General features: G+C 37.7%; 3 protein-coding genes across 6 annotated transcripts in view; 2 read left to right on the top strand and 1 right to left on the bottom strand.

The window, feature by feature from the left end:
* Nucleotides 1-15,934, bottom strand: part of fyco1a (FYVE and coiled-coil domain autophagy adaptor 1a) — a 31,036-nt gene extending 15,102 nt beyond the window's left edge. Inside the window, exons 1-11 of one of the 2 annotated variants that reach the window (XM_051879619.1) lie at nucleotides 15,853-15,934; nucleotides 14,668-14,777; nucleotides 14,180-14,286; nucleotides 11,837-11,962; nucleotides 9,575-9,681; nucleotides 6,131-6,274; nucleotides 5,834-5,927; nucleotides 3,102-5,588; nucleotides 1,652-1,744; nucleotides 845-963; nucleotides 467-634 (exon numbers count right to left, since the gene is read on the bottom strand). In XM_051879619.1, coding sequence (XP_051735579.1) covers nucleotides 467-634; nucleotides 845-963; nucleotides 1,652-1,744; nucleotides 3,102-5,588; nucleotides 5,834-5,927; nucleotides 6,131-6,274; nucleotides 9,575-9,681; nucleotides 11,837-11,962; nucleotides 14,180-14,286; nucleotides 14,668-14,728 — 3,506 coding nt within the window. In that variant the 5' untranslated portion in view covers nucleotides 14,729-14,777; nucleotides 15,853-15,934. Of the gene's footprint in view, nucleotides 1-466; nucleotides 635-844; nucleotides 964-1,651; nucleotides 1,745-3,101; nucleotides 5,589-5,833; nucleotides 5,928-6,130; nucleotides 6,275-9,574; nucleotides 9,682-11,836; nucleotides 11,963-13,208; nucleotides 13,457-14,179; nucleotides 14,287-14,667; nucleotides 14,778-15,852 lie in introns of those variants that run through there. The other variant, XM_051879620.1, reaches the window with a different exon arrangement.
* A 2,637-nt stretch (nucleotides 15,935-18,571) lies between these two features.
* LOC127505228 (chemokine XC receptor 1-like) lies at nucleotides 18,572-20,697 on the top strand. Of its 3 annotated transcripts, none has more exons than XM_051880640.1 (2): nucleotides 18,572-18,689; nucleotides 18,926-20,697. In XM_051880640.1, the coding sequence occupies exon 2, from the start codon at nucleotides 18,932-18,934 to the stop codon at nucleotides 19,937-19,939; it is 1,008 nt and encodes a 335-aa protein (XP_051736600.1). In that variant the 5' UTR covers nucleotides 18,572-18,689; nucleotides 18,926-18,931; the 3' UTR covers nucleotides 19,940-20,697. The 3 variants fall into 3 exon arrangements, with proteins under 3 accessions (XP_051736600.1, XP_051736599.1, XP_051736598.1); XM_051880639.1 differs by having other exon boundaries at nucleotides 18,582-18,689; nucleotides 18,911-20,697; XM_051880638.1 differs by having other exon boundaries at nucleotides 18,582-18,689; nucleotides 18,858-20,697.
* Nucleotides 20,698-20,838: 141 nt separating this feature from the next.
* Nucleotides 20,839-26,494, top strand: LOC127505229 (chemokine XC receptor 1-like). The gene is given in 2 exon segments (XM_051880641.1): nucleotides 20,839-24,037; nucleotides 24,633-26,494. A coding segment is annotated over 1 exon segment (1,020 nt). The 5' UTR covers nucleotides 20,839-24,037; nucleotides 24,633-24,716; the 3' UTR covers nucleotides 25,737-26,494.
* Nucleotides 26,495-26,503: the final 9 nt, after the last annotated feature.

Raw genomic sequence — 26,503 nt, 5'->3', positions numbered from 1 at the left:
GACATCTCACTGAGAATTCAAGAAGGTTCATCTGTGAAATTGTTTTCAGTTATTTATTTATTTATTTTGTAGTTTCTCTCCCCTGAAGTGTGACCGGCCCTTTAAATATATATATTTTCACTCCATGTGAAACAACAAAAAACTAAAAAATTCCAATTATTTTCATATTAAAAAAAATATTTACAACTATTTACAGAATTTTCAAAATGACAAAGTAAAATTAATAGTCAAGCAATTTTTGAACCAAAACTATTTACACCAAGAGTGAAATTAATCATTCTCAGTGTGAACAGGTCCATAAGAATGCACTGAATCTGTGTCTAGACATATTAGAAAAACTTAACCTTAAAACCTAAACCTGACCTATAACCATAAAAACACATTAACTTATTACTAACAACAAAAGAGCCCAGATTTTAGGTTAGGAAAGAGAAGTTAACCCTGAGGTGCTAGGCGTTATACAGACCTAATAAGTTCGATGAGCCGTTCCTCCAGGTTTAGTTTGGTTTGGCTCAGATCCTCCAGCTCAGCAGACATCCGGAGATGCTGTTTCTGAGTCTCCGTCAACACCTGATCCAATTTCTGCTTCAGTTCTTCCCTCTCCTTCTGTACGTCACTAAGAGCCTCTTTGGTACTAAGGGAGAGAGAAAAAGCAAATAGAATTTAATAATAATGCATAAAAATATAACCTAACCAATAATTACAAAAACCAAATATCTTCCAGGGTCCAAGAAATCCTTATCATGAGGATCCATTTGGAAATCCATTAGTGATGGCTTTTATACATGCAGATCCATTATCTGTGCTGCATTAACCCTTTTATTGTGTTTTTGAACGCACTCACCTTGATACACTTTCTTGCAGTTGCTGCGTCTCACACTCTCTCTCACGTATCAGAGTCTCACAATCAGTGATGTGAGAATCCTTCTCCTCAATCAGACGAGAGTATTCTGTATTCACGCCCTAAATATAAACACAAACAGCCAAATTGATGAACACAATCTGGACACACAAGCATCAAACATTCACATACACTGACAATGTTCTGTACAGTTATTTTGTCTCATTTTGTTTTATTTTATGAACACTTACTAAAACATACTATGGTACTATCATGGCTGTTTGGACATAGTAGTATCACATTATTTCCATGGTTTCTTCCACATGTACCATGGCAGTATCATGGTATTCTTGAAAGTACCATGTAAATACATGCATTTCACTACCATGTTCTATTTCAAAGTACCATAATATTACCATCTGATATCATTACAAAGCTGAAAAATCAGAAGAACATTATCATAGAAGATAATTACAGTGGCACTTGTACTCTAATTGACAAATATCTGCAAGAAACAGTATGCATTGTTCCTAATTATAGACTAAATGAGAAGCAAATTATTCATCACTGTCTGGCAATTAACCCCAATCTCTTGTCGTCTATTTCACCGTCTCGCACAGCAGGTCTCCAATGAATGAGAACAAAAGGAGCAGCAAGAGATCAGACATTCATCACCTACTAATATCAGTGTTATCAGCCAACAGAGATGAATAATAATGATCAACATGCTGGTATGCAAAAAGTATCTGATGATCATGTAGATCATTAAAATGAAAGTAGAGTCACACCTGGCTCAAAACATTTACATACCTCTGACTCTGATAATTTGGCCTCCAGCTCAGATGTCTTCCTTAACTCCATGTCTAGCTGAGTTTTCAAACCCTCAATCTCTTCATTAAGACTCTAGTTTGAAAAGTAATAATTATATAAATAAATAATAAAAAAAGTATCTTAATAATAAATCAATCAATCACAATGTAAATCAGATAAAACATCACTGAAGTCTAAGTGAAAAACTGCATTCATGCCATGTCAGAATTAATGTAATTATGAGTTCCTGACTTGCAGTGCGAGTTCACATTGCTGAACTTTTTAGGTTGTTTTTATTTGTATACGTACTAGGGGTGTAATGGTACATGTATTCGTCCCGAACCATACGGTACAGACATCACGGTTCGGGGCATACAATCAGACGACGAATACAGTCAGTCACGGGCGATCCACACTCCCATCCACAAGGGGGCGTACGCGGTAATACAACTCTGTTTGCTAACCGTCACGGTTCGTTGCATACAATCAGACAACGAATACAGTCAGTCACGGGTGATCCATACTCCAGTCCAGAAGGGGGTGCGTGCGGTAATACAACTCTGTTTGCTAACCGCCACAATAGGAAAAAGAGCAGAAGAAGAACACTGCATACGCAAATGACAAGAGCGCTTGAAAACAAAGTCCACTAGAGAGTGTGTACACGTCGAATGCATCTTTCTGTGCTCATGGACAAAGGAGAATACTTTGAAAGGCTCGTGCACTCAACTGTGTGCGAAAACTTACTAACTATTAATAAGCAGTAATTAGGGGTTTATTGAGGTCATAGTTATTAGCTAGTTAATATTGAGAATTGGACCCTAAACTAAAGTTTGAGCATTTTTTCTATTGTACCGAAATCGTACCGAACCGTGACCCCAAAACCGAGGTACGTTCCAAACCATAAATTCTATGTACCGTTACACCCCTAATACGTACGTTACATATTTTTATTGATATTTCGGTTGCACTTTATTTTAAGCTGTCTTTGTTACACTGTAATTATATATTTAAGTACTGATTAATATTAAGTAAGTAAATGTACTTACCCTAGGGTTAGGATTAGGGTTTGGTTTGGTTTAAGGTTAGTTGGATGTAATTATGCATAATTTATAGTTATTACTATAGTAACTAACTACATGTGTAACAATGACACTGTAAAATAAAGTGTTACCAATATTTCTTTTCTATTTTTACTATTAGTCACTAACAACACAGTAAAAACTAATAAATAACAACAACAAAAAACAGCGGATATAAAATGCACATCCACAGCAAAGTCCAATACATTTGATGCATTTTGGCATTATAAGCTTTGCCATGGAAACAAATTATTTCAGAGAGCTTGTACAGTCATCTTGTAATTATTTTAATTCTACCATGACACGAACGCAGTGCAAGTATTTGACAAGATGGATTTAAAGGGATAATGATGATTCTGAACTCATTTTACCTTTATCTGGTTCTTGAAAGTCATGTTCTCTGCGCTCATCTGAAATTTCACTGCAGCGATCTCTTCTCGCGCAGCATCCCGCTCACCCTCTGTTTTGTCCAGCAGCTCTTTTATTTCCAGCACAGTTTCTGAAAGTTTCTCCGTCTGCTGGAGCTCTTCACGTAGACTAGAGTTTTCCTGGTGAAGAGCCACCAAACTGGCATTGAGTCGCTCTGTTTCCTTCACTCCTTGCTGTTGCAGTTCTTTTATCCGAGCGGTTTCGGCAGCCATTCTTTCCCGGGCCTCTTCCCGCTCTGCGGTGAGTTGGCAAATTGTTATTCCCAGCTCTGCCATTTCTGTGTTGACTCGGTGGAGACACTCTCTGGTCTCAGCGTTTTCCAGGACTATCCGTTCATTCTGGGCCTTGAGCTCTACCAGCTCCTCTTGGGCTGAAGTAAGTTCACCAGTTGTTTTCTTGTGTGCAGATATCTCCTGGTTCAGTTGTGAAGTTAAGGCTTTAACACGTTCACTGGACTGTAGGAGCTCATTCACATGCAGTCGATTCTGCTCCTCTGCCTGCTTCTTCAATTGCTCAGTCAAGGTCCGCAGTTCTGCACAGGAAGCCTCAGTGACATCAAGCTTTGCTTGAGTCTTGTCCTTCTCCTCCACAGCACTGTGAAGTTTAGCCCTGAGATCGAGCACATCCTCTTGAAGCCTAGAAACTTCTTTCACACTCAATCCCAGCTGATCTTCCAGAAGAGTCACTTTTGAGGCCATCTCTTGGGTTTCTTTAGCCTGATATGCACTCTGCTCAAGTTGGACCTTCTCTGCAACATTCCTCTGGTCCTCAAGACTCCTAATCATCTCTGTTTGTTTAACGAAAGCTCTTTCTGCCTTCGTCTTCTCCATTTCCAAATCCCTCTCCCGACCTTCAAGTTCTTCCACCCTTCCTTGGAGCTCCTCACAGAGCTTCTCCCGGTCCTCCAGTTGGGAATCCTTATCTTTAAGCTGTGCGGTCAGGATTTCCTCGTTGCATTTTGCAGCTCCAAGACTCTTCTCAAGTTCAGCAATCTGGCTGTTGATGTTGCGTATCTCCTCCTGCATAGCTGTGAGAGCCGCTTTAAGAGTGACCTGAACCTCCATGAGGTCCTTGTTCTCCAGCTCCAGTTGGCGAACTGAACTCTCAGATTCCTCTAACTGCATGTTGGCCTTATGCAGCCTCTCATCCAGACTCCTGTTCTCCTCTCTCATCCGCTGCTCTCGTTCACCCACTGTCACTTTCGCGTCATCAATTTGTGCTCGCAACTGCTTCTCCGAGGCCCTCAATCCAGCCAGCTCACTCTCCAGGGAAGATTTGTTTTCAAGCAATTCCTTCTTGGTGTCCTCATTCTTGTTCATCGTCTGGAGGAGCTTGCCATTTTGCTCCAAAAGCATGGCACAGCTATCTTTGTATTCATCAATCTTTTTAGCCTGCTCTTTGGTGCTGTTCTCCAGTTCAGATATGGTCACCAGCATATTCTGTTTCTCCCTATTAAGCTTCTCCGATTCCTTCTCCAGAAACTGGACTTTCTTGGTACTGGCGAGAAGATCAGATTCTTTAGCCTTCAGATGTGTCCGCAATCTTTGCAGCTGCCCTTCCAGACCACTCATCTTCTTCTCAAGCTCTTCTTTATCCTCTTGCATTCCCTTCCTCTCCACTTTGGCCTGCTTTTCCATAGTTTCCAGAGAGCGCTGGAGATCTTGCAGTTGCCTTTGCAGGTTGCTGGTCTCTTTCTCTCGCACTGCAAGAGCCCCTTGGAGTTTGTCCATGACGTTACGGTGCTCTTCTGCCCTGGTCTGTAGTTGTTTACCCTTCTCCATCCAAGCTGCCATTTTTACCTCAGCCTCTTTGAGTGCCTCATCCTTCATTCTGACTTTCTCAGCTAGTTGTTCTGCCTGTCTCCTCCTCTCTTCTCCTTCTGCCAGAGCATCTATCCTCCCCTTCTCAGCTTCTTTTAATTCATTTAACAACTCGTGAATCTTCTGGGCAGAGTTGAAGTCACTGGCCGCCCTCTGGCCTTTCTCATCCAATACTCCATCAAGCCTTGCCATCAATTCCTCATTTTTACGCTCTGCTGCTGCCAACATTTCCTGGAGATCCTTATGAGAGGCCTCTCTGATGGTCTCACGTCCCCTCAAGACCTCCAGCTCATGGGATAGGGCCCGTTCGCTCTCAGCTAGCACCTCCAGGTTCCGCTGGAGCTCCTGATGGTTACCTTGGGCAGCTAGAGAGACATCCAGCTGCCTTTGGAGTTCCACCACAACCCCACGGAGTTCACCCGCCTCGGTGCCTAACTGATGTACCTGGTCAAGGAACTCTCTTTGTTTTAATTCAGACTGGTCCAGCTCCAGGCGGAGTTCATCTATAGCGCTGATGGAAGAATCATTTAGTCCACTGGAGTTTTGCACAGACATGTCTGATAAAAGCCCAGGTCCAAAGTCTGGACTCCCAGGGAACTCATGGGCCTGCTACAAGGTTTGGGAGAAATAGAGAAAATAAACTGAGAGAGGAGATACACAGAGGAGAGAGACTGCTTCAAGTTGAATCAGAGCAGATTTGAGACAAACAATGCCATCTACTGGATATAAAACTGGTGCAAATGTTTGTAAGTTTAGAATGACACATGAAAAACAATAAGCATGAGATATATTTAATATTTTTTAACTTTTATTTTATTTAAAGCTACAGGGACCTACTACAGATGTGCTGGTACCTGCGAGTATGTGCTGGCCAGACTGTTGATGCTGGAACTACGACTCGGTGGTTTCCACATGTGACTTGGAGAGCTTGTCATTCCCAGTGTCCTCCTGTGACAAATTTTTTAATCAACTTTAAATTAACTAAAAATGATCATCAATCAGCTTATTAAAATGCATTCATACACATTATTTCCAGTCAGGGCAAATAGACCATAAACTAGTAGCATTATATGTGTGCCAGTGTATTTGTGGTAGTCTACTGTTGATGTTGTATTTATATAAAAATTGCAAAAATTACAGTGTGCTCTTACCTTGCAAAAGTGGGCCATTCTGAGTCAAGGTCATGACCCCTGGATGCCACATCAAATTGAACATCATTGAGCTCATAGAGGTAATTAATGATGTCCACACTGAGATGGGGTTTGAGAAATGGACTCCGGGAATTATACCAGTCACTGCAGAAGAACACCATTTTAAAAAAGGCTTAAGAAAACCATGTCCAACTCAGGTCTAACATACTATCCATCCTAAATGGCATGAGAAATAAGAATTATGGTGTCCCAAGTCATATTATATTGAAAACAGAAAGGTGCTTGGATGGTTTACTATTTAAAGTAGATTTGAAAATGCACATTCTTGTATGCATTTATAGCTAATATTACCCACAACAGATGCATAGTTGATTATGACAGTTTACTTTTTGCAAGATCTTAGTACTTAACATGCAAATGCAAACAGTGTGCAGATAAGAGGTCTGTAGTCAGACACATTATGTATGTCCTAAAATTCACATGTTGTCATACTAATAAATTATGAACTTCTGCATTACCAGCATAGTACATACTTTACATGCACAGCTGATGCAACTGGAATGCAGCCTTAATTGTAGATCCCTAAGGATGCATGCATTGGAAAGAAGACTGCCACATTATCTACAGGTTTAGTGCAAACTTTTAAGCTAGCAAAAATGGTATTGTACTGGCCATATTAATTCAACCACGCCATGGGCTATTGTGCCATTTGTTCATCACAAACGCTGCATTGTCTGACAATTAATCAGTCTGTATTAAAAATAAGGAAGCAGGTCTACACATGTATAGGACATACTCATTAACCTGGAGTAATTATAATATTGTTTTCTTCAAACAGGGAAGTTAATTTTAAGAAGTAAAACTATGTGGGGAGCGCTCTCAGTATTGTTTCTATGGAATTAAGCTGTGTGATGTAAATAGTACTGTAACTAGAACATGCGGAAATGACAGTGTACATTATGTACGAGTTTTCACCTTTTTTGGTTTAGATGGTGAACTTGGCACTTTTTTTACATATTCATGCCTCTACACTGAAGCCACAACTAATTTTTCCATAATCACTAAAATGCTGCATGAAAACTTGTTCAATTTTATCATATACATTTTTGATATGGGTAACTGAATTCTGGACAATTTGGTCATTTGATGAAATTATTAAACTTCCATACAGAATATCAATTTTTAAAATTACAATTTTAATGATTTATAAAGTAACAGAATTAATTTACTTTACATTAATTAATTATTGCATATATTATACACAATGTACATACACTTTTATGTATTTTTTTTCAACATTGCATGTTTATGTATTTTCATTAGTTTATAATGTTTGTATTGTTTAAGATTGCTTTTACTATGTAAAGCATTCTGATGGCACAGTATAAAATAAAGGTTATTAAATTATTCGTTTTATTCATTATTATTATTATTATTAACATGGAAAAAAATAATTTGAATTTGATAAAAAATAAATCTGTAAAATAAACAGCTTTATACTTTAGACTGCAACTTCTTAATTCTGTAATCCTATTATATTATATTTTTCACAATTAAAGAAATCGGTAAAAAATATGAATAAAAAGGAAGTAAACACTGTAACCAACAGTGCAATCTGTGAATAATATTTTTCCAAATAAAGACAGGGTAGTGCTAATTTTACATACAACACAAAATGAATATGACATAGTGGCCAACTGGATATATAGCGCACCATAGCACATACTGTAGCGTTCCCAGAGGGCCGCAGCCCTGCAGAGTTTAGTTCCAACCCTGCTCCAACACACATACCTGTAGTTTTCAAATAAGCCTAAAAGACTTGATGAGCTGGCTGAGGTGTGTTTAATTAAGGTTGAAGCTAAACTCTACTGGCCTGTGGCACCCCTGTTATAAAGTGTTGTGCTCTCTTATTTGTCAGTGTTTGATTTTGCAAAGGCACACATTTCTGTTGAGCCAAAATGAGCAGAGATGCCTCATACTTGTGTGAACAGTGCAGATAACTTCAGATGGAGCAAAAGGAGCCCATCAATGCTTGCAGACTATTGCTAGACAGAGACAAGAGATGCTCCATTTAATGAGACAAGTGCTGAGTAGACACTGAATAGGACTAAACTATGTACATAATAGTTTTTAGCCTTTTGTTTCATATTAAATTTGTTTTATATAAGCCTTATGCTGATTTTTAAATTGTTACATAAACAGGACAGGTACTATTCACACATTATACATGGACGTAATAAATAAAAATTTAAGTAAAAAAAAAAAAAATGTAAGTAAAAACTTCAATTAGTTGTATTAATATTTGAATTCAGCACATCAAAACACATAGTAAATAGCACATTTTTAAGAGTTCTAACAAAATTGTAGACCAGTGTAATTAAAAATGGCAAATATAAACTACAGGCCTATATTCATATTTTTTCATACACTTACACTGCCGTTCAAAAGTTCGGGATCTGTACGATTTTTTTTAAAATAAGTCTCTTCTGCTCACCACGGCTGCATTTATTTGATTAAAAACATAAAAAAAACTGTTTAAAATAACATACAATTTAAAATAACTGTTTTCTTTTTGAATATATTTTAAGCGCATGGTCTGAAGCACATGGCGCTGGTGCACTTAGGGTGTGTCCGAATCCACTTTCGCTAGTTTAACAACGGAAAAAATGGTCAGCGTGCCGGGCACATGGTCCATAAGGGTTGTACCTATTCTCTTAATAAGTCATGGGTGTGTCATTTGGGCGTAATGTGCAATAAACCAATCAGAGTGTCATCTCCCATTCCCTTCAAAAGCCAGGTGCGGATTCGCTGTTTACATGGCAGAACATAGACACCCTCAACCTGACGAGTCAGTTTAAATACATATGTGTATTGCCACGACTGGTCAAATAATTAGCCAATTTCATTTGACATTACTGCAAAAAGGTAATTCTGATAAATGCAATGACTATCCATTGTCTACACATTGTAATCCTTTTATTTTTAATATTTGGCATGTTTGTGTGCTGCTGCGCGTCCCTGTGTGTGTAACAAGCAGAGTGTACGTGTGTTGTGCACCTGCCAATAGGCACATATTACTAACGCGCCCTTTAAATAACAAAAAAAAAAATACTGCGCCATTGACTTTAGAGCAGGTTTTTGTTGGTCAATGGCGCAGTCGTTTTCAGTTGCCTCAAAATAGCAACACGCCAACAATGCACCTGAACACACCTCGTTTTCAGACCAGCATGCCCATGGGCGAACAGATGGGCACGAGTGCATTTGCTATTTGAACAACGTGGCGCAGAACGTGAAAATGATAACTGTGTCAGGCTAAAACCAGCAAAAAACACTTGCGTCACGCCTGGCTTCACATTGCGCTGGGTGTATGATAGGGCCCTAAAAGTGTGAATACTAAATTCCATGTTTGTGAAGATGACAGATGAGGTGACAGTGAAGTGTTACCTGGTGACCCTGTGGTTCATGAGGCACTGCTGGAGAGTGTCAGCCAGCCGCTGATGCACCAGTGAGTAACGGATAAATGCTCTGCCCTTACCCAGAGACGTCTTCAGCTGACACAGAAAAAGAACAAACTTTCACCATCGCTCTAGTATCAAGTGACCAAAAAACATATTTGTCACTATTAGACACTTTTATGACTATGGACAAACTAAACATTTTTACATTTCCTGAAGAAAATGCCCATACAAAACTCACTATTATGATGCAAGGATGTTTTGGGTGTTGCTAAGAGGTTGGTAGGATGTTTTGGGTAATTTCTAGGTGATTGCTTTTATTTAAGGCAAAGGACTTTTATATACAGTAGTAATTAATGCTTTCTCGATTGACAGTATTTTCATAACTTAAACTGATAGATGTTTGTCTTTCTGTGTAGCATAATTAAACACTTATAAATACACATGCAACCACACAGACTATAACCAGCACTCCATAAACACTAACTTGGACAACAATGAATAATTCACCCAATCACTGTTACATCGAATTCTGCCACCGAAACTAGCCACAATACAGGAGGAAGAAGCTGGTCAACAATTTAGAGTCAAGACAATACAAATGATTCTGACCATCTGAGGACAATATCAGTGAGAAGTCATGTGGAAGTGGTACTTTTAAAAAGAACATGGCATTTAAAGCAGCGTATTATACAGGCAAACAAAGGAGAACCTAATCAATAGTATCAGTAAAATCTCTTATACTTCAGTGAGAAAACGGAACTATACAAAGCTGATAGGAAGGTTTGTTAAAACAAAAGGTGTGTGTCTACAGGAATGCTTTGGTAATAGATGTCCACTTTTACAACACATAATACAAAAGGCTTGGTTAACTAATAACATGGACATTTATCGCTTTTTTAAAAACATTTTTATCCATATGCAACCAAAAGTGTATATGTTAGATGTTATAACGTTAATCACTTTTTTGCAGTTGACTACAATAGTCACATGATGTGACAAATTGTTATTAAAAATGTACAAATAATGGAGTCTCTCAATTAATATGAGATCACAAAGTAAAGTATTTTGTTATAATTACAAATTAATCATTATTAACTAATAATTAACTAATTTTAATATTTAATAATAGTAATAAGAAATAACTTTAATAATTATTATTTAGTGCTGTCAAATCGCGATTTCATAATATGTGTGTGTATATATATATATATATAATATTGATTTATATTATTTGTGTGTATGTCTGTGTGTATATATATATATACACACACACACACACACACACGTATTAGTGCTGTCAAACGAATAATTGCATCCAAAAAAAATTTATTTACATAATATATGTGTACTGTGTATATTTATTATATATATATATATATAAATACATAATAAATAAATATAAATATTTTATATATAAATATAATATATTTTTGTTAAATATATACATAATTTTATATATACATAATAAATATACACAGTACACACAGATATTATGTAAACACAAACCTTTATTTTGGATGTGATTAATCGCGAATAATTGTTTGACAGCACTAGTATAAATATATGTGCATGTATACACACACAGACATACAGTATATATAATATATATATAAATGTAATAATATATATACACACTGTTACATGTTTAGTTTCTTTGTTCATGTTTATAGTTTGTTTTGATCGGTTTTCATGTCCTTTCTGCCTTAAGTTTCTTAGCTTTCTTGTCTATTAGTTTAGTTCACCTCATTTGCCTATCTGTCTCCTAGGTTACAGATTTGATTAGAGTCCTTAGTTTAGGTGTTTCTTGTTAATTAGTCTCGTTAGCTCCTCAGTTTGCTGTGTATATTAGCCCTTAGTTTCCGTCTTTTCTTGTGTCTTGTGTTGATGTTATTTTGATGGTGTTTTCTCCTAGTTATTCTCCTGTTCGTGTTGGTTACTAAATTAAAAGTTCTATGCAAAGATTTCCTTCGTCGTGTGCTACATATCAGCCATACACCGTGACACACACTTTACGTAAACAAACTTTTATGTCAGATGCAATTAATCCAATTGAAATGCTGTGGTTGTCAATATTAATATAAATCATTTAATTATTAATTAAATAGTTCGAATTATAAAACCAAAAATAAGTTAAAAAAACAACAAAAAAACAGAAATTTTATAAAAATGTTTTTAGATGCAATATAGCATATCACGCAGAGCAATGCTGCTCAGATGCTTGTTAGAGATGTGCATGAGACATGTTTACCTCTGGAATTGATTTAACAAAGCGGATTCCATCATTTGCTCCTTTGATTTTGGCCAGGCAGTCGCTGAAATAATCCCAGTAGTCTTTTCTATACCCCAGAAATGTTGTTTTCTCCTTCTGGTCGAACTGAGCAAGATAATAATAACATAACACTTCAGATAAATGACAGAGAAACACCTTAAAAACAGACTCAAAGAAGTTTAAATGGAAAATTTTCAAGTCCTTTTGGGACTGGAGTAGGGCCTTTGAATATATCCATATGGGCCACTTCACAATTGGTATTAACGTGTTGTGGGCGATCAGATCCCAAGAGATCAGCAGAGACAATTGCTATTTACACCTGATATTAACATGCATCTACTGTGATCACTTGTGTTTGGGTTTAATCAAAGTGAGAGTTTCTGATTACGTGACTAAATACAGTCTGTCACTGCATGTTTATATAATGCACAAATAATAAGGCACCAGAAAGTCACTCTTTTGCTGCCAACTTGACTTCAAACTCACTACAAAAGCATAATTTCAGTGCACAGATCTGCAACCTTTGAATCCATGATTTTTGGGCCACAGTTAAATCCACACATAACGGTAAAGTTTAAAACCCTTATTTTAACACAATGGTTGACTGGCAGGAGAGTATGTGGTCCTTTTTTGTTGATCAGGCAAAACCTGAAATGATTTGAGATGGATGATGATACCACAGTTTTTTGCAGAGCTGCATTATAGCTGATTTGACTTTGTTTCATGACTGACGAATTTTCAAATCGACACTTATTGAACTGAACTGAACTGAACTGACTCAAAGTGAATAACGACACTACTGTCTTCTGTAGAGCTGCTTATAGCTGAACTGTAGTTGTTTCATAATTGATATGAAACTTTCTTCATAATGTCACACAGTTATGGAACTTAAAGAATTAGTTCACCCGTGTTGGGTGAACTATTCCTTTAAAGGGGTCCTTGATTATGATTTCACATTTTTAACTTTAGTTAGTGTGTAATGTTGCTGTTTGAGCATAAACAACATCTGCAGAGTTACAACACTCAAACTTCAATGCAAAGGGAGATATTTTCTTTTACAGAAATCACTTTTTAAGGACTACAACAAGCTTCTGCCCAGGTTAGTGACATCAATAACCCCAAAATTTACATAAACCCTGCCCGCGAGAACACGCAACATGTTGGGCTGCTTTAGAGAAGAGGAAGAGTTGTTGTAGTAGAGTGTTGTTACCATGCCGTCATTTTACGCCGGACTGCTTCACAAACGAGGGTCAATTCAACCCTGGATTTGAACAAAAGATTAACATGACGGCACATGCTAGTCAATGAGTTGAATCAACTCCACAGCAACTACATAAATTTATCCACTAACCGTTCAGAAACGTCCAGTTTCGTTCTAAAAGTTGTAACTTCTTCCTGAGTCTCTCCATCAGTGTCGACTCCGGTTTGAACAATGTAAGGCTGAACACCGCTACTGACAATCCTCATTTTGGCTGCGTGAGATTCTCCAGCTTTGTTGTTGTTGAGCAACCGAAGCGCAAGCTGTTAAAGCTCCGCCCTCTTCTGGAGCAGCAGCTCATTTGCATTTAAAGGGACACACACAAAAATAGCATGTTTTTGCTCACACCCAAATAGGGTAAATTTAACAAGCTATAATAAATGATCTGTGGGGTATTTTGAGATGAAACTTCACAGACACATTCTGGGGACACCAGAGACTTATATTACATCTTGTAAAAGGGGCATTATAGGTCCCCTTTAAATAATATCCTGGCTCTTCCCAGCTTTGTAATGGCATTGAATAGTGCCCGAGTTTTTGAAGCTCCAAAAAGTGCATCTATCCATCCATCGTAAAAGTAATCCACACAGCTCCAGTGGGTTAATAAAGGCCTTCTGATGCAAAGCGATTGGTTTTTGTAAGAAAAATATCCATATTTAAAACTTTATAAACTATAATCACTGGCTTCCAGCAACGACCGTGCTCGAATTCAATGAGAGAGTTGAGCTCCGACGGTAGAGTGACCTCTGACCCGACGTATGACGTTCATGTGGTTTGGCATTTTTCATTAAAATTTCTAATTTTAGACTTCGTTTTAGAGTCAATTCTGAGATAAAAAATTCATTTTTGGGTGAACTATTCCTTTAACTGAACTGACTTCAGCAGAATTATGACACTATTGTCTTTTTTAGCATGAATTCTGTTTGCATCATTGATCATTATTTTCTTGTTTGAGAATTTACACAACAAATGCCATGTGGCCACATGCATTTCAGAGTCAGACTACTCTGAGTGATCGCCTTGAGCCCATTTACACTTGTTTACTGCGTCTAGATGTCTCTGACCTGAAGCAGGTACTCCAGTTTGTAGGAAAACTTGTGCAGGTTGGAGCTGTCATCTGTAATGGGCTCGCCGTTCTCTTTATACTCCTTTGTGAGTTCTGATACAGCATCTATAAAAAAAAAAGTCCATCCAAAATTACATAAAGATATTTTAAAACAATTACAGAGCAATACGCTGTAATTAACAATAATCACAAACAACAAAACCCCAATTTTATAGTCATTTTAAAAAGGTTGAAGAAGAGTTTTTTTCCTCCTTCTTAAGCCCCTTTTGGTTATTTTTACTTCACGTGCCTTTCATCCACCTCAGGAACTGAAACGGCACACATGAGGAATGAACTCTGATTCGCAGGTCTCTCTCGGTTTGCATTTCTCTTTCCCCCGTGTTAAAAGCCAGCGCCCTGCGAATCGCACATGCTCCACCGTGGACCACCGTTTACTCTCTAAACAACAGCTCTGCCTCTTTCATGAAGACAAACACACATCCGTACCGTGCAGATCTCTGATAATCCTTTGGATCTGACCCTCCCCAACTGCAGCACCAGCGGCCATGGTCTGACTAGTTTCCAGCCAATGGGGTCAAGAGGTCATCTGTAGTGTGCTGAGTAAAAGAATCACAGTGACAAAGGATAACTAGCATTTGACATGCACGTTATATTAATTTAAGCATGATATAGCATTAATATCAGTGATTTTCTGTGGTGTTTGCTATGTAAAGCATCACTACTAGTGCTCATCCTTAGGGTTGATTGTACATTATGTTTTCACGAAACTCTGGATTAACATTTTAATGTATGAACGCTCTTTTTTTAAACAATGCAGATTAATAATATTGGCGATCATATTGGTAAGAATTATTGACGATAATCAGGCCCAGTACAAGCTAAAAACAGCTTAAAACATAGCAAGTCAAACCCACTTCTCTAATCTATATTGAGAGCTGGTTTAAACAGTAATTTGGTGAAGATTCTGAGAAACAAAATAATAAGAACAACAGCAATAACCAAACTTTCCAGACAGTTTTATTTATTTATACTTGGACGTCATGTGAATATATGTGTATATATATATATATATATATATATATATATACACACACATACAGCTTTTTACCCACATTAGTTCTTCTTTACTAGCCAAATGACATTTCTGCGCCTACTGTTCGTTTATGAGAAGTTGACTACCCAGAATTATAAATATCAAATTTAAAAATCATCACACACGACATTTAAACCCTCAGAGTGGAACAGAAGACCGAAAGAGAAACAATAACATGCATATTTTCTATACAGTACTGTGCGATTATACAGCAACAACGAAACAGCTGCTTTTGAAATGTAAACAAACAGCAGTGTTCGCGTTCTTTCACACAATCCTTTGACTTAAACTGTATGGTTTGTATTCAAATGAAAGAGTTTTTTGGAAAAGCGTCTTTTGTTGTTATAGAAACTAGATTTTTTTTAAAAATAAATAACGAAAAGAAGTTTCACTGTGTATAAAAGTTCAGTCAAGAATTCAAAGGCGTCAACACAGCAAGTCACGCGCAGTATGATATGTCAGAATATTTATTCCGAATAAACGCTGTTTCAGGCTGAAGTCAACATGTATGTATTACAGCTGGAAGTTTGTTAAACCTGTGATAAAGGTCTTGAAAGTGATAAAATAAGCTGACATACTTGGGCTTTTGTTAGAATCCGGGCAGATCCATTTTAGCTCATTGTACAACCTAGCTAGTCTTTTGATTGACAGAAATTTCCGCCACAGAGGGCTGGCTTCAGAGCCGAGATCGTTTTTTATTGGACCTGTGTGACCCCGCCCACAAGGTTTGTTTACGCAAACAAGAGCTTTCGTCGTAGAAATGTTCTTGTCGTTATGAAAATATATATATATATATATATATATATATATATATATATATATATATATATATATATTATAAAATTATTTTAGTTTATTATAATTTTATATATGATAATGTAATATAATATCATTATAAAATAACACCAATAGCAACCTTTTTTGTCTTTTATTACTTAAATATATTTCTGTGTAACAAACAAAACGTTGTTGTTGTTGTTGTTGTTTTTTATAACTACACTGTAAAAATAAAATAAAACTGTAAATAAAACAAAGATTATTCCTATCTAAAAACTATTTCAGATTTCTTTACTTTCCTGTTTAATTCAGTGTGTTATACTTGCCATTTCATTGTAATTGTTTGAGAAATTTACTAGCAATTTCTGAGTGTAAATTGTTTCTACACCGTTTTTGTTTGTGTATTAAAGGAAAGAGGACGAACCTCATCCAGTAGCCTATAAATACAGAAAAGGTAAACACATCTTCCACATTTAATCGTGTGTAGAGTGATAACAACCAGGCTGCATGACAAAAAAACTTACTAAATGCTTAAATACAGAGAGGCGTCTATCAGCTGTCCTGAGTATCTAGGTATACTGGTACCCAGTACAAGCTAAAAACATCTTAAAACATAGTAAGTCAAACCCACTTCTCTAATCTATATTAACAGCTGGTTTAAATTTGGTGAAGATTCTGAGTAACAAAATAATAAGAATAACAGCAAATATAGCTGCAAGCAGCAGTTAAGGGGCCAAGCACAACAGAAGCAAACAGGAAGCTAGCAGCAGACCAACACTGTCATAATGGACTGTGATAGCAACTGAGACAAAGACACTGCATGTCAATTTTGAAGTCAATCAGACTAACAGTACTGTACTTAGAGCCAATTTTGTGTTTTGTTCAGTTATAGCGCCAACAAGTGGTGCAGTCCCACCACTTATTTTGTGTGTCCTCAGAGTGCCCCATACATAAGCGTGTCAAATTTGGAAATTTGGAAAATATCTCATTTAGTTTAGGAGTTATAGACATTTATATGTATGAACACATAAAAAATTACCCACACCTGACTTTGATTGCATTTTTTTTGCCACTTACTATCAAAATTTTGACATTTGGCCATTAGCACATAGTCAGCGACCTGAGTTTTCGATTTTCCTTTGGTGGTTTTGTTTCGATCGGACTAACGGTTTCTAAGATATTCACGAATGTTGTTTAAATGCTAAATCACAACATTGCACTAACCATAAGGCAAAACATAATGCCTGGTATTGTTGGATTCGGCAAGGATTCAAGAATGACTCCTGTGAAGAGATGACTCCTGTGAAAATGTCAACCACATCAGTGATAAGCATGTAAATAATTTTTTCCACCACTAGGTGGCGCTGGTCTGAAACTTCACAGACTCCTTCAGGGCATTGTGCCAACGACCCATACACTCTAAAAAAATGCTGGGTTCTTTCAACCCAAATTTGGGTCAAATATGGACAAACCTAACCGCTGGGTTAAAAATGTAATTAAAAAATTTAACCCAACGGCTGGGTTTGTCCATATTTGACCCAGCATTTTTAAGAGTGTACTGAGTTCCGTAATGATACGTTCATGCGTTTGTAAAATACAGCATTTTACTACAAAATTCAAAATGGCCGACGCCCAAAATGGCCGATATAGGCCGATATAAATAATGATTCTATTTGGCATGATGCCCCAATCACATGCCATCACATGTTAGACAGTATTCTAGGTTATTATGTGCAGAAGTTTTTGGTCCAATAATTAGAATCTCAATTTTTTTCTGAATTTAGTAGTAGGAAATTACTGGTCATCCAATTTTTTATATCAGCTATGCATTCCGTTAATTTTGTGAATTGGTAAGTTTCGTCAGGGCGCAAAGAAATATAGAGCTGAGTATCATCAGCGTAACAGTGAAAACTAACGCCATGTTTCCTAATGATATCTCCCAAGGGTAGCATGTACAGAGTGAAAAGCAACGGTCCTAGTACTGAGCCTTGTGGTACTCCACACTGAACTTGTGATCGCTATGACATCTCTTTGTTTACTACTACAAACTGATAACGGTCAGATAAGTATGATTTGAACCATGCTAGTGCAATTCCACTAATGCCAACATAATTTTTGAGTCTATTCAAAAGAATATTGTGATCGATAGTGTCAAATGCAGCACTAAGATCCAGTAACACTAGAGAGATACAACCACGATCTGATGATGAGAGCAAATCATTTGTAACTCTAATGAGAGCAGTCTCAGTACTATGGTGCGGTCTAAGTCCTGACTGGAAATCCTCACAGATACCATTTCTTTCTAAAAAGAAACATAGTTGTGATAATACTGCCTTTTCTAGTATTTTTACTGGAAAAGGTATTATCATCACAGAATCAATTGTTTGAGAAATTTACTAGTCAATTTACTAGTAGGTTCTACACAATTTTTTTTTTTCAGTTTATGTGTATGTAAGCGAGTTAAAAAAAAAAAGGGGAACTCCTCCACTATAAATACAGAGAGAGTAAATACCTCTTACACATTTTGTCTGTTCATCTGTCATGACAAGAACTCAAAACTTAATGGAGACAATGGTTTTATTTCCTATCAAATTAGTTTGATTCCATTTAGTTAAACACACAGTGGAAAGAACAGCAGGTAAGAACTAAATGTCAGGCTGTATTTAGTAATTTGTCACTGGAATGCATTTAGATAAACTGATTAATATGTCTTTCATTTCATTTCTTTTCTTTCTTCTTCTTTTTCTTCTTATTCTGTGCTAATGAAAAGACAGATTTTATTAATGTTTGAGTTGATTCTCTACAGAAAAGAGTAAAGAACTGAACCTGGGCAAATCTGATCTGGTCTAACTGAAGTAGCTTGTGATGTTGCAGAACAACATGACTGATGAGGAGACAATGGACCCTAACTCTGATTACTATACCCAAGAATATGGCAACGAGTTGTGTGTCAAAGAGGAGGTGGTGAAAGTCGGATCCATTATTATTCCAGTCTTTTTCACAATAGTGGTTGTGTTAAGCTGCATCGGTAATATCCTTGTTCTGGTCATCCTGGCGCTCTATGAGAGTCTCAAATCCCTGACCAACGTGTTCATCCTCAATGTAGCTCTGTCAGATCTGCTGTTCACGTTTGGACTTCCATTCTGGGCCTCGTACTACATCTGGGGTTGGACGTTTGGAGAAAGTGGCTGTAAAGCAGTGAAGTTTCTGTTCTATGTTGGCTTTTACAGCAGTGTGTTGTTCTTGACTCTCATGACCATTCAGCGTTACATGGCAGTGGTTCATCCTCTGTCTGACTGGGAGAAATGCAGAGGATTTTCTGTCGCTCCTTTCATTGTTTGGATCCTGAGTGGAGCAGTTTCACTGTTTGGCTCACTTCATAGCAAAGTTATACCACATTTTAATAGTACATACTGTGAATATGGCACTACTGAAATGAAATCTGGCATTGTTTATTTTCAAAATGCTTTCTTCTTCATTGCATTTCTAATCATGGGTTATTGCTATGGCAGAATGCTTCAGACGATAACAAAATCACGGACCAATAAGAGACACAAGACTGTAAGACTAATATTCTGCATTGCACTGGTGTTTTTTGTTGGTTGGGCTCCATATAATATTGTTATGTTCTTAAAATCTTTGACAGATCAGAATATCAAGCCATTCACAGAGTGTGGAGTAAGCATTGGACTCGACTATGCATGTTATGCTTGCCGAATGTTAGCTTTTACACACTGTTGCTTGAACCCTGTGTTTTACGTTTTTGTTGGTGTAAAGTTCAGGAATCATCTAAAACTGATTCTGCAGAAGATCTTTAAAAAAAAAAAAAAACTCGATTCCAGTCAAGCCAGATTGGCAAAAAATCAATCGCTGGGTTCAATGTACTAAGAGAAAACTCAAGTACTTTTACCGAATGCAGTGAATCAACAATGAGCTCTAAGATGTTGTGAATGTGTGAATGATGTACATCACTCTTAAAAATAAAGGTTCCAACAGGAGGTTTTTGCGACGATGTCATAGAAAAACCATTTTTAGTTTCCCAAAGTGCCTTTCCGTGGTCAGTGCTTACAAGAACGATTTTCTCTTAGTGTGAAGAATGTTTTAGTAACCTAAAGAAACTTTTTCCATTATAAAGAACCTTTTGTGCAATAGAAAGATGTTCCATCGATGTTAAAGGTTACTAAGCCATCAACTTGACCATGAAAATAAACAATAAAAAACCTTTATTTTTAAGAGTGTAGAGATACTGTTGTAGCTACTGTAGCATTGTTTTATTATTATTATTAATGTGCTGCACTTGATTATTTGAAGAATTTATTGAGTCATTGCACAGCTACTGCCGATATGATTGCAATAATTTAATATGCATGACTAAAATTTTAAAAAATGAATGAAATGTTGCCACTTTTCAGGAAAATTCCTCTCTTCATCAAGCAGCAAGAGCATTCAGTTATGAGAAAATCATGTTTTAAATTATAACCTATATTTTTCTTCCTATTTGTGGTTGAAGTTCTCATTACGAGGTCATATAAAAATATAACTGGAAGTATGTAATGAAAAAACCACTGACAAATGTTCCATTTTCATACATGTCGTCATTTATGCAGAAAATATTTTCACATGAAATTAAAATACATTTATATATACTTTTTATTTATTGTTTGCATTTACATTATGGCTTTCATGTGTATGTCACTGCTGTATGGTGTAAATGTAATGGATAATGTAGAGTAAAAGTAAAATACAGAATGAGCATAAAGCTTGAGTCCAGTTTATGAAACATCTGCTCCTCACTCTTAAAAATAAAGGTTCTTTATTGGCATCTATAGTTACATGAAACCTTTCCATTACTCAAAAGATTCCATTAGTGGAAAAGGTTTTAAGATGTTCTTAACAACCGAGAAAAAATGGTCCAAGAACTGTTCACAGAAAGGTTCTTTGAGGAACCAAAAATGATCTTCTATGGCATCACTGAAAACCCCCTTTTGGAACCTTTATTTTATAGGGAGTGGACAGTTAAAATTAATCACAAATTATTTTCAGTAGTTTCAATATGAACATTTGTATCAGTGGAAGTAACCATTTTTACTTATAGCAGGACAAATCGACAGTCAGACAGTGAATTAGTATCAAATTATGCACAAAAATATGCAACCAGTTTGGCAGGGGCAGTTGTAGGCTAATGGTTAGAGAGTAGGACTTGTAACATTCTTCCATGTTTACATCCCCTCCCGATAGGTGCCTCTTGGGGCTGTAACCCGAAAAGGTTGCAGGTTCGAGTCTCAGTGCCGGCAGGAAATGTAGGTGGGGGGAGTGAATGAACAGTGCTCTTTTCCACTCTTGAGCAAGCCACCTAACCCCCACCTAACCCCCAATCCCAAAAACGGCTGCCCACTGCTCCAGTGTGTGTGTGTTCAATTCTGAGTATGGGACATGCACACATCATCTTCACTTTCACATCCACACTCAGGTTCATTTCCTTAAATTCTGTTTATTTAAGATGTTGTTATAGGAACAATGAGTGAAAAGCGAGTGTAAAATAAAGTATGCTGTCACGGGTTGGTTCCACAATGAGGCAAGTATCTGTTAGCAACAGTCTTACATTATTCAACTAAATAAAACCAAACAACAACAACAAAAAAACTCTGGCACAGGAGAAGTACACAAGAGCAACATGAACCAACCTTAACACTGAACACAGACAAAGAAGGGTTTAAATACACAGACCAAAAAAAATGGAGCTAAACGAGACACAGGTGAACACAATGGATTGCTAAGGAAACAAATGATCACACATTAGGAAACTAGGGCTGTAAACCGAAAGAGGGAGGAGGGAGAAAATAGAAAAAAAAAATTCCATAGGAGGAGGGGCAGGAGGAAGAGTCCATGGGGGAGTCTGCTGAGGAAGGAGCCAGGGAGGAGATGAAGGAGGGATGAGCCAGGGAGCAACCCAGAGCAGATCCATTAGGACAAAGGCCCACGGCAGAAACGATGGAGGGAACTGATTACGACACAGCTGTTTTACGATTAGCTGGATACAGCGGGTCACTGCGGGAAGCAGAAAGTGTCCCCCCAGCTTCTCCTTGACAGCAAGCGGCAAATCTCGTCGATTGGTTACATCCAGCCACAGCCAAAGTTGAACACACCTGAAGACCCAGGTTGAGACCGACGGACAGGAGGCGGAACCGCAGACTCGCAGGACCAAGGCGGAGAAGGGGGCAGACCGGGGTGGAGCTGGTGGGAGTGAGGACAATGGTGGAGCCTGAGGGAATCAGGATCCCAGTGGAGCCGAAGGGGTGGAGGGACGAGATGTAGCCAGAGGCCCAGAAGTCCACTGCACCAAGGTGGAGCCGGAGGGATAAGGGAGCCTGGTGGAGCCTGAGGGATGAAGGACCACCGTGGAGCTGAGGGAATGTGGAGCCAAGGTGGAGCCGATGGGTCGAAGGGCCGATGTAGAATCCAGGGCTTGGACTCTTGAGGTAAAGCCAGGGGATTGACACACCAGGGAGACCTGGAAGCCCAAAGTGGATCCAAGCAGCTGGGCAGAGCCACTGAAGGAGGAGCCGAAGGGCTGAAGGGAGCCAGTGGAGGCACGTCAGAGGAGGAGGAAGTGGTATGCTAAGGCGGGACCAGCGGCAAAAAAAGGAAAACTTGAGGCTGGGTGGGATCAACTGGGATTGGAGGCTTTGAGGAATTAAATCATCCAGCTCATCATGCCAATCCATGGGGACCTCGCATAGCAAACCTTTAGTGGTGGGAGTATGGACAGGGTTCTACTCCATATCAATAAACTTGACTAAAACTCCCTCTGGGGTGGATGGCGGTACTGGCTTTCACCTGGACAGACTCTGCATTTGGCTCAGGCTACAAGACAAAGATGGCTTTGTTGCAGGCACAGGCTTTGAGTCTCCAGGGGGCTCAGGCATGTAGTCCATAAGGGGCGTGGCTTAAGGCTGGCTGAGCTTTGGGTCCAATGTGGACTTGGAGCCCGTGTGGAGTGTGGACCTTTTGAGCAGAACGGCATAGAGGATGTATTGCTCCAGGGTGCAGTTGCCTGTATTCAGTGGCATCAGAGAATACAGAGGCTCATCCAAACGGACATGAAAACAGTCCATTAATGCCACCTCATTAAACTCAACCTTTGAACAAAGTCCACAGAATTCCCATACATATTCCTCCAGAGGGCGGCCATTTTGGGATAGGGACAACAGCTGGTTGGCTGGGAGGAATGCTGCATGATCCATTCTTTCTTTAAAGGTCTGGTGTCCTGTCACAGGTTGGTTCCACAATGTTAGCAACAGTTCTACTTTATTAAAGTACTAAATAAAAAGCACTCTGGCACAGGAGAACCACACAAGAGCAACATAAACCAATCTTAACATTGAAGACACCAGAAAAAGAACTGAACTGAACAGAGGATTTAAATACACAGATGTGTACACTGCAGTCACTTTGATGGTTTTAACAATGTCTTTAGTACCTTTCTGGGCCTCGAAAGTGATGGTTATATTGCTGTCTATGGAGGAGTCTCTCGGATTTCATCACAAATATCTTAATTTGTGTTCCGAAGACGAGCGAAGGTCTTTCAGGTGTGGAATGACATGAGGGTGAGTAATTAATGACAGAATTTTCATTTTTGGGTGAACTAACCCTTTAAGAGTTATATTTGTTGCATGCCTTATTTGTAATTACAAATGGGTTTAAGAGGAACAGTTACTTCAGTTGTAAAGATCACAAAACCACTTCAGCTTCCTCTATGTCTGAGATGGCAAGACCTATGTAGAGGCTGAGGTTTGTGGGAGGATACATGTCACTTACCCATCATACATACATCACTCACAAATCACTCCCTGAACAATTATGCTTCTCTTTTCACTGCATTGATAAGATTCATTCTTTTAACTTAGTTATTTTAGCTAGCTAGTTGATCTAAGTCTGCTCTAATCATCATTGTGCTCTACAAGGTCAATATCATCAAGAATTCAGGTAAGCCATGTACTGTTTTAGCATATCTTCATTATTATAGTTATACGTGTCACGAAGCAGGCAGATAAAGATGAGATCAGTTGGATCTTGTTGCAGCGTTAATACTTTAATTACAAAAAAAAGAACAAAGACGGTAATCAAATACAGAGAAAGAACGTAACAGCTTTGGTATTAAACTAAAAGACAATACTGATCAAACTGAGGGCAGATATAGACAGAACTAAACTAGAAACAGGTTCACAACAAAATACTATTTCAGTTTTTCTTCTTTCATGTTTAATTCAGTGTGTTACTTGCCATTTCTTTGTAATTGTTTGTGAAATGTACTACCAATTTCTGGGTGAAAATTGTTTCTACACCATTTTTTTCAGTGAGCAGCAGGTAATCAGTTTAGCTAAATTTATTCCAGTGAGAAAATAGTACATTTTACTATTTTCTCACTAATTTTACTATTTTCTAATAAAATCTTAAATTTTACTATTTTCTCACTGGAATAAATTTAGCTAAACTGATTAATATGACTTTCCTCTTGTTTTTCATGCCTTGTCTTAATGAAAAGGCAGATTTTATTCATGTTTGACTTGATTCTCCACAGAAAACATCTACAAAGAGTAAAGAATTGAACCTGGACAAATCTGATCTGGTCTAACTGAAGTAGTTTGTGACGTTGCAGAACAACATGACTGATGAGGAGACAATGGACCCTGACTATGACAACTCTGACTACTACTATGACACAGAATATGGCAACGAGTTGTGTATCAAAGAGGAGGTGGTGAAAGTCGGATCCATTATTATTCCAGTCTTTTTCACAATAGTGGTTGTGTTAAGCTGCATTGGTAACATCCTTGTTCTGGTCATCCTGGCACTCTACGAGAGTCTCAAATCCCTGACCAACGTCTTCATCCTCAATGTAGCTCTGTCAGATCTGCTGTTCACGTTTGGACTTCCATTCTGGGCCTCGTACTACATCTGGGATTGGACATTCGGAGACAGTGGCTGTAAAGCGGTGAAGTTTCTGTTCTATGTTGGCTTTTACAGCAGTGTGTTGTTCTAAACTCTCATGACCATTCAGCGTTACATGGCAGTGGTTCATCCTCTGTCTGACTGGGAGAAATGCAGAGGATTTTCTGTCGCTCCTTTCATTGTTTGGATCCTGAGTGGAGCAGTTTCACTGTTTGGCTCACTTCATAGCAAAGTTATACCACATTTTAATAGTACATACTGTGAATATGGCACTACTGAAATGAAATCTGGCATTGTTTATTTTCAAAATGCTTTCTTCTTCATTGCATTTCTAATCATGGGTTATTGCTATGGCAGAATGCTTCAGACGATAACAAAATCACGGACCAATAAGAGACACAAGACTGTAAGACTAATATTCTGCATTGCACTGGTGTTTTTTGTTGGTTGGGCTCCATATAATATTGTTATGTTCTTAAAATCTTTGACAGATCAGAATATCAAGCCATTCACAGAGTGTGGAGTAAGCATTGGACTCGACTATGCATGTTATGCTTGCCGAATGTTAGCTTTTACACACTGTTGCTTGAACCCTGTGTTTTACGTTTTTGTTGGTGTAAAGTTCAGGAATCATCTAAAACTGATTCTGCAGAAGATCTTTAAAAAAAAAAAAAAACTCGATTCCAGTCAAGCCAGATTGGCAAAAAATCAATCGCTGGGTTCAATGTACTAAGAGAAAACTCAAGTACTTTTACCGAATGCAGTGAATCAACAATGAGCTCTAAGATGTTGTGAATGTGTGAATGATGTACATCACTCTTAAAAATAAAGGTTCCAACAGGAGGTTTTTGCGACGATGTCATAGAAAAACCATTTTTAGTTTCCCAAAGTGCCTTTCCGTGGTCAGTGCTTACAAGAACGATTTTCTCTTAGTGTGAAGAATGTTTTAGTAACCTAAAGAAACTTTTTCCATTATAAAGAACCTTTTGTGCAATAGAAAGATGTTCCATCGATGTTAAAGGTTACTAAGCCATCAACTTGACCATGAAAATAAACAATAAAAAACCTTTATTTTTAAGAGTGTAGAGATACTGTTGTAGCTACTGTAGCATTGTTTTATTATTATTATTAATGTGCTGCACTTGATTATTTGAAGAATTTATTGAGTCATTGCACAGCTACTGCCGATATGATTGCAATAATTTAATATGCATGACTAAAATTTTAAAAAATGAATGAAATGTTGCCACTTTTCAGGAAAATTCCTCTCTTCATCAAGCAGCAAGAGCATTCAGTTATGAGAAAATCATGTTTTAAATTATAACCTATATTTTTCTTCCTATTTGTGGTTGAAGTTCTCATTACGAGGTCATATAAAAATATAACTGGAAGTATGTAATGAAAAAACCACTGACAAATGTTCCATTTTCATACATGTCGTCATTTATGCAGAAAATATTTTCACATGAAATTAAAATACATTTATATATACTTTTTATT

This window comes from Ctenopharyngodon idella, chromosome 22 (assembly GCF_019924925.1).
Source record: "Ctenopharyngodon idella isolate HZGC_01 chromosome 22, HZGC01, whole genome shotgun sequence".
In the NCBI taxonomy this organism is placed as follows: Eukaryota; Metazoa; Chordata; class Actinopteri; order Cypriniformes; family Xenocyprididae; genus Ctenopharyngodon; species Ctenopharyngodon idella.
Note: the sequence above shows the minus strand (reverse complement) of the source record. Positions and strands in the feature narration are given on the sequence as shown.